This window comes from Oreochromis aureus, linkage group 22, assembly GCF_013358895.1.
Source record: "Oreochromis aureus strain Israel breed Guangdong linkage group 22, ZZ_aureus, whole genome shotgun sequence".
NCBI classification, from domain to species: Eukaryota; Metazoa; Chordata; class Actinopteri; order Cichliformes; family Cichlidae; genus Oreochromis; species Oreochromis aureus.
Genome location: NC_052962.1, coordinates 21809213 through 21821395, shown reverse-complemented (window position 1 = coordinate 21821395; position 12183 = coordinate 21809213). Strand labels below are relative to the sequence as shown.

The following is a 12183-nucleotide window of genomic DNA, read 5'->3' as shown; positions in this document are numbered from 1 at the left end:
TCTAAAACAAATTGCCAAAAATCAGACTCTTTTGTGTTTACATTTGCAACAAAGCAAATAGATTTAAATTTTTCCTTGGATTTCAAAGAATATCTCATGTTCTTGCTGGGGATAACAATGGGGATATTCCTTATGACAAAAACTCTTAACACACCTACACTAACATGTCAAATGATTCTATTCCAATATGCAGTATTTGCACTGCATTGCTCAAGCCGCATGCTCCATGCATATTCAGTGTGTAACGTCTGTTCCCAAAGTTATGTTAAGTGGTTAATTGTGCTGTGATCTTTCCGGTGCATTAGATTGCAAAATAAACTGAACAGTGCCGTGCCCACTGGGCTCTTCTGCTTTTAGCTCGTAGCTAAAAAACAGATGCTCAGTGGAAGTGCTGGTAGTGCCTCCATCTGCAGCTCTGAGACTACAGAAAGCCTGATTGAAGTGTGGCACTCTTTTGTGAGAACTTGAAATGTCTTTAACTTCTAACAGTGGATGCTCTAACAGTGGATGCTCTGAGCCCGAAAACTAAAAATAAAAAATGCTAAGCTCTCAGCACTGTCATAAACATAAAACAAAACAGCAGAGAGAAGGTCCCAGTGGACGAAAGCCCCATGTTGTTGGAGGGAACACGGAGTAACATAACAGAGAGAGAAAGATGGCAGACCAGATACACAAACTGCATATACAGATTTTACCAACATTCATACCGCACGCCTGTATGACATGTAAATCCTTAAAAGCCTATATTTAATTTCACAGAGTGAACATGTCAGACTGTGAAACTGTGAAATGTTATTGTGCTAAATGCTACTTTTCAATTTGATGCCAGAAACACATTTCAAACAAAGTTGTAAGCGGGCCATGCTTACCAATGTGTTACATCACCTTTCCATGTAACAACACTTTGCAACCATTTTAAAACAGAGGAGAGCAGCTGCTGTAGTTTTGAAAGCCAAATTATTTCCTCATCTTTCTTGATGGCGTTTTGGGACATCCTTTGTTGCATCGTCAAGCCTCTGACATTTTTCACAGGTGACATGTCTGGACATGAGGCGGGCCCATTCAGTACAAGGACTCTTTTACCACAGAGCCATTCATTTAGAACACAGTGTTGTTTGGTGTTGTCGTCCGGATGGCAGCATGCTCCATTTGTTTTCAGAAGTTCCTGAGGCCCTGTTGTGATTTCTTCTACAGAATCCTATCCTGTTTTAAGATAATTTTAATATTTTTTGATATGGCACCGCAGGCGATGAAACCTCTAAGTAGTTAAGAATTTTATGTATCTATATTACTAAAATTTATCAGTTGAAAAGAAGCTGAAAAGAGTGAGCACTTTAAAGGCTAAAGAGATCAGAGCGGAGATCGGAGCGGAATAATTATGGGATGTTTCAGGAAAGGATAGATAGGCAGACAGAGGGAGAAACCGACAGAGGAGTTCCGCTGGAGAAAGATGAGGTATGCTGTCCTCTCAGGGTCATAAAGGTGGTGAATGGGGCCAGAGGCTTAATGGGATGGAGAAACGTTGTGATTGGCTCATTACTGTGATGGAGCACGTTGCCACGACAATTGGCCTTTTCACCCCCCCACCCCTCCTTGCACACACTACTTTTCTATGCGCCACTGCGCTGTGAACTGCAGAGGTGTGTATATGAGAACTTGCACACTAATACAGTAAAAGTCAAACGCCTGCCTGTAAAGTACCTGCTGCAGTTCAGATAAACACTAAAACGCTTTATGCTACAAGGTGAAAGCATAACTCATCTCTTCCCACGTCTTTCAAGTGACAAAATTACCGCAGTGCCTCATGTCTTTCTTAGATAAGCCCATGTTCGATCTTATCGAATATTCGAAAACAACTTAGTCATCTCGACTACATCATTTTCTTTTCACTGAGGTTTTTTTTATTAACCTTGTTCTATGCTGAGAAAACACTGTAGAGAAGAATAATGTTCTCAATAGGATTTCCCATTAGGTGTGATAAATGAGAGTCCATCATCTCTCTGCCACCAAGCCAATCTGTTCTCTCGCTCTCTCCCTCTGTCTCCTACCCTAACTACCAGCCTATTGTACTTGAGTGGCATGAAAATTAAAAAGGAATGAAAAAGTTCATTTTTGTGCCCCCCCCACACTTTTTTTCCCTCCAGCGATTTGACATCTTTCTTATCCTCACCAAATTTCTTCATTACGTCATGTTTTTATTTTCACTCTCTAACATGTCTCTCTCCTTCTTCCTCTATAGCGGCGCAGAGGTAGTGGAGTTTTCTGCGCTAACTGTCTGACCACCAAGACATCCCTGTGGAGGAAAAACGCTAATGGAGGCTACGTCTGCAACGCATGTGGTTTATACCAAAAACTCCATTCGGTAAGTCGCACACAGGTGTTTCTGTCTGCACCAGCTACACTCTTACATTTTAAAAAACAATGCAAGCAGAGTAAATGAAATGGAGTCAAATGCCTACAAGTGTGCCGTTATACAGAAGTTAATGTGCTCTTAATGGCCAAACTCATATCCACTTGCATTATTCCTATATATACACGTTTCCTCATAAAGGTCCTGCTGGTATCTTTTTATACTACATCCACGGGGGTGGTGCTGACCATTAATTATCATTCCTCCTGTCTGGCCAATTAGCATACAGAGCAAATAAAATGCTGCACACCGCGGGTAAATTCTTGTATATATTCTGTGGGTCCTGCTGTGAAAGTGTAATATTTTGGAGAAAGCATATTTGATTTGGTGGGAGTTACAGACCGTTTCAGCAGTCACAGGGAGCCAGATCCATGGAGTGAGAAATATGATGGAATGAATCAACTTTACCATCTAAGCCTAGGGAAAGTCTATGGAAATCCCAAATTTAATTAGACTGCATGAATTACAGATGAGATAAAAACTTGCCTGGAATTTAGTTGACTTCAGAATATCAAGATTATTCACCTCCGATATATTCTTAAGGTGTTTAAGCCAATTACACACTTCAGCATACTCATTAATCGCAGCGGTTTGCAAATACTAACAACATAAAGCGACTTCAGATTGTCGCTGTATATGCCGAACCCTGCTTTCAGTGTGCGAAAGTTCAGTGTGGACGTTTCTGTGATCAATCACAGTGATAATAAATGCGTTAGTAGACTGACCGTGTTGCAACCCTGAGCTATATGCTGCCATTATCCAATGGCGCTTTAAAGACCTTTCGGAGGATGACAAGCTATTGAAGTTTACTGCTTCCTGCCCCTGCAGATGTCCTTGGTTCAACCCGTTCATCTCATCTGCTGCTCCAATCACGTCCCGGCTCCCTCTACTCTTGGCAATCTTCACGACGGCCATATTTTATATCCCATAATAAAAGTTTTATATGCTCTACACACATTATTAGAGAGGATAGCAGCTAGTAAAACACTTGAGAGTGAGAGAGGGGAAGGGAGAGTTATGAATAAAGGGGCAGGAAAAAAAAGTGGAGGGACAAAAAAGGAAGGGAGGAAGACAAAGAAAGGGAAAAAGATTACGGTAAGAAAGAGGAGGATAATGAAGGGTCAGGGTGTGAATAAAGAGTGAGAGATGGAGGAAGACGGGAGAGATTAGCAGAGAATGCAGAAGCAACATTTAAGAAGAAGAAGGGAACAGACAGAAAGGCAGATTTATGTGATGTGTGCTAGCAGCACCACAGCCCAGGTATTCTACCAAGCCATCCCTACAACCATAAAAGTGCACAAAATTACAGCAGCCATGTGTGTGTCTCACTGTTTGTTTGAGTTACTTGCACACACAGGATTGTACACACATTAAAACCCTATAAATAAGCATCACTTTCTGCAGTTCCTTAGGCGACAGCTCATGTAATTGAAAAGATACAACACAGATATATAAAAAGCTTTTCTAGGAAGTTCTAAAAGGAAAGCATATGATTTCATTTTCCAATCTAAAACATGCAAAACACCATGTGGTCACACCTGCTATGACCAAGACACTGGCAATACAAAGTAAAGAGGAGGAAAGGATAATTAGGGAATGGACAGGGAGGAAGAGCAAGTCAAGTTGTTGCTAAAACAGAAGCAAAAACACAAACCAGTGAGTGACTGAGTGAGAAGAAGTAGCAAAAACTTGTGCTGCTTCCCTATTCCATACCACATAGGAGCTTCATAGAATATGCGCTACTGGATGCCGCTGGATGTCAGTCAAACTGCAACTCTAATAAAGAAACTAATTTATGTTTTCCTAGGTGTTTCACCTCCATGCAGTTGTTTTTTTTGCTTTGTGTCTTGCATTGTGAGATAAATGTGTTTATGAGTATCCCACTCCGAAATTAAGGGTTTTCCTCATCTTTATAGTTTATTCAGTGGTTCTTTCAGTGTGAATGGATTTAAATCATGCTCAGAATCACTGTGTCTCGTGCTTCCGTCTTCCATTCCCTCTTTATTTCACGCCCCCTTCCCTTTATCCGTCCTTCTGTGCACCAGTCGGTCTTTAGAAACACAAATTCTAAGGCCAGAAAAAGAAGCAGAGAAATGTTTGTGGATTTCGCTGCTATATTTTGCGAGTGCCACTCTGCCAAGTGATGGAATCTTGTTTTTGATATTGATCCATATGTCAAGAGGTTTCAGCGAGACAACTCTCTCATTAACTTTTACCAGCTTGCCAAACGAAGGGCTGAAAACACTTCACTGAAATGCATGTGCATTAATAGGTCACTGAATCTGAGTTTTGCCCTTCTGAGTTTGCTTATATAAGCGTATTCGATTGTTTTTGCTTGTTAACATTAATGCTCTAATTATATCTTTACATAAGCACAGCATCCCCGAATCATTATAATGATATTAAAATTGTTACAGAAATTACTCTTCTGCTCTTAAATATTTTCAGTAGCTGCTCTACAGTGACTGATAAACTCCACGCTGAAAATTACATTGTCTTTGCCCTTTTCACCCACACACTGGCGTGCACACATGCACACCCACACAAGCATACTTAATGCACATACTCTGACAGACACCCATTCGGTCACAGGCTATCAACACAAACATAAGAATACATTTCCATACACAAAAGGATACTGGAAATCACCCAGGAGGATTCCAGCATAGGCACGGGACACATTTTGAAGGCATTGGAGTTTTTTTTTCCTTTACCCAAGTGTCTATCCATCTCAATATCTTGCTTGGTCTTCTGTGGATGGCTTGCATCCGCAAATATGCACTTTGTATTTCAAAGCCCTACATCATTGGTATACACACAAGTTTCTTTCGAAATATGTAAAAGTATACCTGGAGATATGAACACAGTTACACAGTACAAAGACAAATTTCTGTGCAAACCTGTTTTTAAAGCTTTGAAAAGCAATGCCCTGTATGCTAACTGAATTTGACATTGTTGCGCAGAGGTCACTGCTCGTAATGTGTATGTCTTTCTTGAATAATGGCGGGTTAGCGACACATTTATTTTGATTGGGCACCTTATAAGACAGTTTAAATTGAACGGTTTATTTTACTAGGAGCAAAGACAGCCTTTCAGTAATTTGTTTGGAAATGTATTAGACAAGCTGTGTGCGTGTGTGTGCGTGTCTTTTTGGCATGTGTTTAGCATCACCATCAAAAAAAAGTTTCATCATCATTCAGATTTTTTTTATACTCACACTATTAAACCCAGTGGGGAATTAAATAAGTGGGGAGTGTTTTAGAAATCTGATGTTTTGGATGCAAATAAGCAGTTTTTATTCTTTGGAATTATGCATGACTTTTGCCTTTTTTTAACCAAAACACTTGTAACCAGAACACAGCCTTCTTTGAAGCTCACAACCTGCTTTAGTAATTGGTTGTAGTGTTTCTAGCTTTCCTGTTTTATTCAAATTTTTCTTTTTCAGTAAGTGTTTCACGCTGAAACAAAGCATATTATAGGACTCGATTAAAGAGATGAGTGCACTGTAAGTGCAAAGAGTGTTGCACTTTCAACAGATGTAAGTCCACCCACGCCCCCTTGTGGCGAGGGCAAAAACCACAGTCATCTGGACGATATGTTACCTCATCAGTCTTTCTTTCATCGTGATGCATTTAGTTATACTTCAAATCTATATAAAAGAAGAAAGACTGTCAGACTGTAATCTGCCTCAAAGGCCTTTTTAGGGAACTTTGGGGAACCTAAAACCAGTAGCTACTGTTTTAGATCTTCACTTGACTGTGGTGCGTATTGCTTTCCATGTTTCACCAGATAGCTTTATGATTAAATAATTGTTATACTAGGCTGATTAGTCAAAGTAGAGAGAGCTTTATTTTTTATCCACAGTCGATTGCACCAAAGTCATACACAATGGTTATTTAATCTCTGAGACCACCTATGCATTAAGTAGGAATTTTATCATAGTCAAGTAATGCTGGGGCATGTGTGCTTGACATTTATTAATTAGGTCAGCAAAGTTATCAGCATGATGAAGTCGAATTACCGCCTCATATACTGCTAACTGTCTGTCTAACTCCCTTCCCTATTGCTCATTCTTCTGTGTTTCCTTTGCCTTGCAGACACCCAGACCTCTAAACATCATCAAGCAGAACAACGGTGAGCAAATCATCCGCCGTCGAACCCGAAAACGCCTCAACCCCGATTCGCTTTCGTCTGACAACCCCGCCCCCAAGCAACAACGCATCACCAGCGAAGAGCGCATGAACGGGGAGGAAACAGACAGGAGCTGTGCGTCAGTCAAAAACCAGCAGCCTTCCCCTCGCTCACGCTCACCGCGGTCCACGCAAGCCTTTTTGGCCAATCAAACATTGGAGATCCACAGGCGTATGCCTCCTCTTCTCCTCCCCTCACATGCCCCCTCCTCAGTGGGAGCGGAGGGCAATGGCGGTATCACAGAGGGAGGAATAACATCGAAAGCGGAGGGGGGTAAAGGAGGAGGGGGATCGGAAAGAGGCAGTCCGATTGAAAAGTACATGCGTCCGTCCAAACCGTCTAGTTATTCACCTCCAGGTTCACCCATTGAGAAATATCAGTACCCTCTTTTCTCCTTACCCCTTCCATTAACCATTTCACCTGAGTTGACCCCGGAGTCAGATTGGCTCAGGTTCTGGACCAAGTATAAGATGGCAGCCGCCTCTGGGGTTCCTGGTAGCATCAGTAATCTAAGCAGCCCCGGGAGCCTTGGAAATAACGCTCATTATCTTAGCGCGATGGTGACTCCAGTACAGCATCATCAGCAAAGCTACACGGTGCCTTACTGCGCCTCTCCCTACTCTCCTCTCCCTCCACCTCCAGCTCCTACTCACTATCCTCCTCCTCCTCTTCACGTCCAAACCCCTACTTCATCATCATTAGAAAACGAAGCTCCTTTGGATCTCGCAATAAGACAAAGAGATACAAGTGCTGTAAACGCGCACGTGTCCACAAATGGTGCCGAAAGGCGAAGGCAGGAGTCGCCGCTAACTGACAGGTTAAGAGGGAACTGGAAAGGAGAGAAAGAGGAGGAGGAGGAGAGGACAGACGAAGGAGGGAATCCAGGTGAGGAGATAGGGAAGGAAGAAAAAGAATGTTTGTCAACATGTCAGTCAAGTGTCCCGTCTAATCGCAAAATGGTGGAGGTGGCCACACAGGATGACCTGACCAATCGCTGCGTCCACTGTGGGATCTACTTCATAGATGAGGTGATGTATGCCCTGCACATGAGTTGCCACGGTGACAAAGGACCATACCAGTGCAGTTTTTGCCTCCACGTGTGCGCGGATCGATACGATTTCACCACGCACATACAGAGAGGCTTACACAGGTACACAGACAAAACGACACAACAGAGATGTCAAATGCAAGACGGCAAAATTCAGAACGCTGCGGGAATGTCGGAGCACGAGTGTCAAAATGCGACGGAGGAGGAACGAGATGAAGACGGTCATTATGCGACCACAGGCGAAGGTGATGTAGTAGAATCGTGTCATGACAACCAAGCGAAACAACACACAGGCAGCGATGGCACTGACAATGAAACGGAGGCTGAAAAAGAAGCAAAAGGAGAGGACAATGCCACCACAAACCAGGACTCGGGAGGCAAAAAGGTGTCGCACATCAGCGATGACGTCACGAGAAGCTCAGAGGTCACAACTGTTGCTGGCTCTAAAATATTAGATGAGAACACAGATGGGAATTAATTGATCTCTTTGACTCATGCAAACCTTTAAGAGCGTTGTTGTTGGATGAATAAGCTGTATGCCTTCATGTTTCTGGAGGCTAGCTCATGTCAAAATGGGCCTATCCTGGGCACTAAATGGAACACATCCTTATGCTGGAAGCACCCGGCTGTCAAATGGTCAAAAATCATTGTAGGATCCAGCTGAACTATAGCAGGGGCAGTTGAAGAAATTGCCCGAATCCTCTGCGGAGTGACGGCCACTTGACAGCTCTGTGGCAGGCATTCAACAACAGGCATGGAGTTGAAATCACCTTTAATAAGCAGGCACTTCATGCGATTTCCACATAAGGGGATTGGAAGCTGGGCTAAAAGTTGGACTGGTTATATTTTGGATAACTTTTGGGAGCTCAGAACTTGCATGGCCACCATAAAGGAGAGCAAAAAAAAAAGAAACTAGAAGCAAAATAATTAACCTGAACTGAACTGAGCTGGGCTGATTACTTATGCACCATACTAAAAAAAAAGCTGGTCCAAACTAGTCTAATGTATCATTGAGACAGTTTTATTTTGGTACAGCCAGATGTGATCTGGTTAGGATTGCTTTGTTCTTGTCCAGAGCATGTTTTTGATTGTTTTTTTTTTTTTTTTCTCTGTGCAAATGGATCTAAAACCAAAATTTTTTTCTTTTTTTTGACTAATTAAAGCTGGTTAGTTTGAAACCAGTTGATGCTGGGCTGCAGTTGAGTTGGTGTTACCTCGGTAAACAGTGATCAGTTGGTTTCTTTCACTTAGCCTGTTTTTTCTGAAACTGATCAAGTTCTTTGTTCTCGGGTTTTGAGTCAGCTGGGACTTTTTCGAACTGCTGAGCCAGTTTGACGTGATAAAACCGGTTAAACTCCGGACCGAAGTATTTTCTCTATCCGTTTGGATTAAACCAAGTGACATTATTTTCTACCTTCCTCTGTGCCATGATACTAGCTATGTGCCTGGCTGCCTGCCCAACAACCATCTAGTACCCGCTTAACATTTATATTAATAATAATAATAACGGTAATAATAATGATGATGATGATGCTATCGTACAAAAAAAAAATGCAATTTGCTACACTTTCATATATAATATGGTATTTTGTAAAGGAAAATGCTTTTTGCAGGAAATGGTACTATAAAAATTAGCCTATGTGAGTTTTTTTTCTCTTGTTTTTGAGCTTCTTAATGAGACTTGTTACATTTATAACAGCCGCCTAGTAGAAATGGTACAACAAGGGAGGGAGGGGGAAGGGGGGGTGTGTGCATGTGTGCATTTGTGTAATTGCATTTCTACGTGTAAGGATCAAAGGATGTGTCCGTCCCCAAATGATGATGTAAACATAATGAAGGCTTGCAGTTGGTTTTTCAGTCCTCAGGGGTCACACATGTTGCACACCAACCCACCTGTTTCATAGCATGTGACACATCAGTTTTACAGTACATGGCCTAATTGTGTTAGCATGTCACATATTGTTCTCTTATGTTCTCTTATATATGTTCTTGTTGTGTTTTTATGTGTTAATAGGTCAACATGGTCTCAGTATGTAACTTTTTTTTCTATGTCTACGAATTGTTAGGTCGCACAGTTTTACAGAAAGACTTAGGAACTTAGGGAGTAAAACCCCAAATCTTATCAAAAGGAACAACTGTTTTGAGTTAACTGTATAAACCTTTGTTCTGTACTGAGTCTACAGACGTTTTTGCCTACAGTGTTTGATGTCATATTACTGAGAGTTTGGTACAACTTAGGTTACCTCTATGTAGCATGTTAGCACCTGCGAAATCTACAAGATAAGTTGCTTTTTTTTCTAAAGGTGTGAGGTGTTACATGAAAGACCTAAATAATACTGAAAGAACATGAGATGACATTGCAAAGTTATGTTTTAATAATTCAATGAAGTAAAAGTTTCACGTGGCTTGTAACTCCATTTGACCCATCGCACATTTCGCCATCATCAGTGATTTCGTTGCTGGTTTTTTTGGAACAGTTTCCACAACTGAGTCTTAGTTTAAACCAAATTTCATCAGTGAGAAACTTCTAACAGTCATGTCCTTGAAAGTCCCGCTGTTATATCAAAGTGGTGGCCATCTTGTTTATTTTTGATAAAGATGGGATGACTTCTCTAGCCGTGTTGCCTTAGTTGCTAGAAAACAACAGCAACAAAAGAAGAAAACACCAACGGACTCTGTTGAAGGACATAATATGTCAACATAAAAATAAAAGACAGGAAGGAATGAGCTAAAGAATGTGAGGGGGGAAAAAAGCTATTTTTCTATGCTTATCCAAAAAGACATGAATGACGAATATTCCACCTAGTGCCTGGTAACTTGTACCACTTTTCAAATCAATATGTTTTGTTGTCTGCATTAAAAATGTTATGTAAGCAATGAGTCGTGTAGAACAGAAGGTGGGAAAGCAAACTGCTATATTCCTTTCCATGCACTCACACCACCAAGTCATCTGAGTCATTGATTACGATTTCTGCCTGACCCATTGGTCGGGTGTTTGTTCAAACTTTTCATGTTTGGTTGCTGTGCTAAACTTTCATTTTTGTGCATATATTTACACTACTTTGTAGAATGTTGAGCCATATGCCTCAGTTACTTGTATGAGAGACACAATGCCAAGAAAAGGACCTAATTTGGAGATTGAAACAGAGACACGGCCATGTCACCAGAGTGCCCATATCACGGTGGATGCAATGTTGATTATTCACACATTATTCTAAGACGGTTAGCATTACAGCTAACTTTGCATTTATGCCAGATAAACAGTTTAAATGAGCTTTTTTTTTTTTTTATTGTCCTGCATTGGTAACAGTCCATTGCCTCAGAAAATTCCTATCACTGGTTTGGAATTAAAAGTCAGTGGCCAATTGTTAGGTTATTTTTATTTTGAAGTTTTCAGAGATAGTATACTACTAATAGGGTTCTAGGATGCTAACTAGGATACTAAGCATTGCTCATCCAATTAAACCAAAAGTAATGCTTAGAATTATTAAGTAAAATCCATTCTCTTCTCTATTTAAAACTCAAAAAGAAATAGCTGAACTTTTGGCTAATTTTAATACTTTTTAACATGCATGTACATTTAAAAAAATTGCGTACAGCACTTAACAAATTTAACAGAAATGTTTTGGAAATCTTTCAAAAACTTGTTTAAAGTTAAGAATTACATACATTTTCGGGTAAATAAAACGAATTCGTGTTTTTATTAAGCAGGCATACTTGACTTCTTGTTAGAGGTCAGAAATTTATTAAGCAAATCATTCAACCACAAAACCTTTTTTCTTTTTAAGAAAGCAGGTAAATAATTGTAATTTTGCATTGCAAGAATAATGTGTTTTACTATTTGTTCTGCTTTTTATAAAGCAGTACATTTGAAAATTAAAGATTAAAAACAATAATTATATTTTAGCACTAAAATATTTCAATTAAAGAGCTTTCACGTACCGGTGGTTAACCACTGGTAATTATCAGCACTGTTAATATAGGACAGCTGCGGCATTAACTTTACATTAGGTAGTGTAAGGTCTTTTTTTTTTTTTTCTAAAATTATTAAGCACTGTATGCTGCATTTTACACAATGCCGTCAAACTGCCAGTGGATCATCTGTACGATAATGCATAAGAAGGGTTTGCTTAACTTCTCCAATCACACGTGTCAAGTGAAAACATCTTAACTCCTTAAGTTACAAAGTCTAATGGCTCCCTCGTTCTGATGTTTGCCTTTCATTCGGTGACCAGGTCTTATCATATTACTGTACGTGCTAGTTGGATCAGTTCAAAAAGGTAGTGGTTGAAAAATCTGGGGATTCATTGTTTTTGTTTTATTTTTGTTTTTTTCAGAAAGATTGTTCTAATTGTTTTTATTTTCAGAACTATTTTTGTGCTTTTTAAAAACTTTTTAGAATGAATTCTTTTGGTTACTTTTTTTATCGGCTGCTGATAAAAAAATTTATGAAAAAAATGTTTACATTAATAAATGTAGCAAAAAAAAAGAAAGAAAAAAATAGAAAAGACGCTTCACCATTCTTAAAAGACAC

The 12183-nt window shown here is 40.1% G+C and overlaps 1 protein-coding gene across 6 annotated transcripts in view; it reads left to right on the top strand.

Annotated features, from left to right (window-relative positions):
- Window positions 1-10522, top strand: part of trps1 (trichorhinophalangeal syndrome I) — a 115525-nt gene extending 105003 nt beyond the window's left edge. For all 6 annotated transcript variants that reach the window (XM_039605815.1, XM_039605817.1, XM_039605816.1 and 3 more), the window contains 2 exons: window positions 2240-2362; window positions 6508-10522. In XM_039605815.1, the coding sequence (XP_039461749.1) occupies window positions 2240-2362; window positions 6508-8127 (1743 nt within the window). In that variant the 3' untranslated portion in view covers window positions 8128-10522. The remainder of the gene's footprint in view (window positions 1-2239; window positions 2363-6507) is intronic.
- The last annotated feature ends 1661 nt before the right edge of the window (window positions 10523-12183 follow it).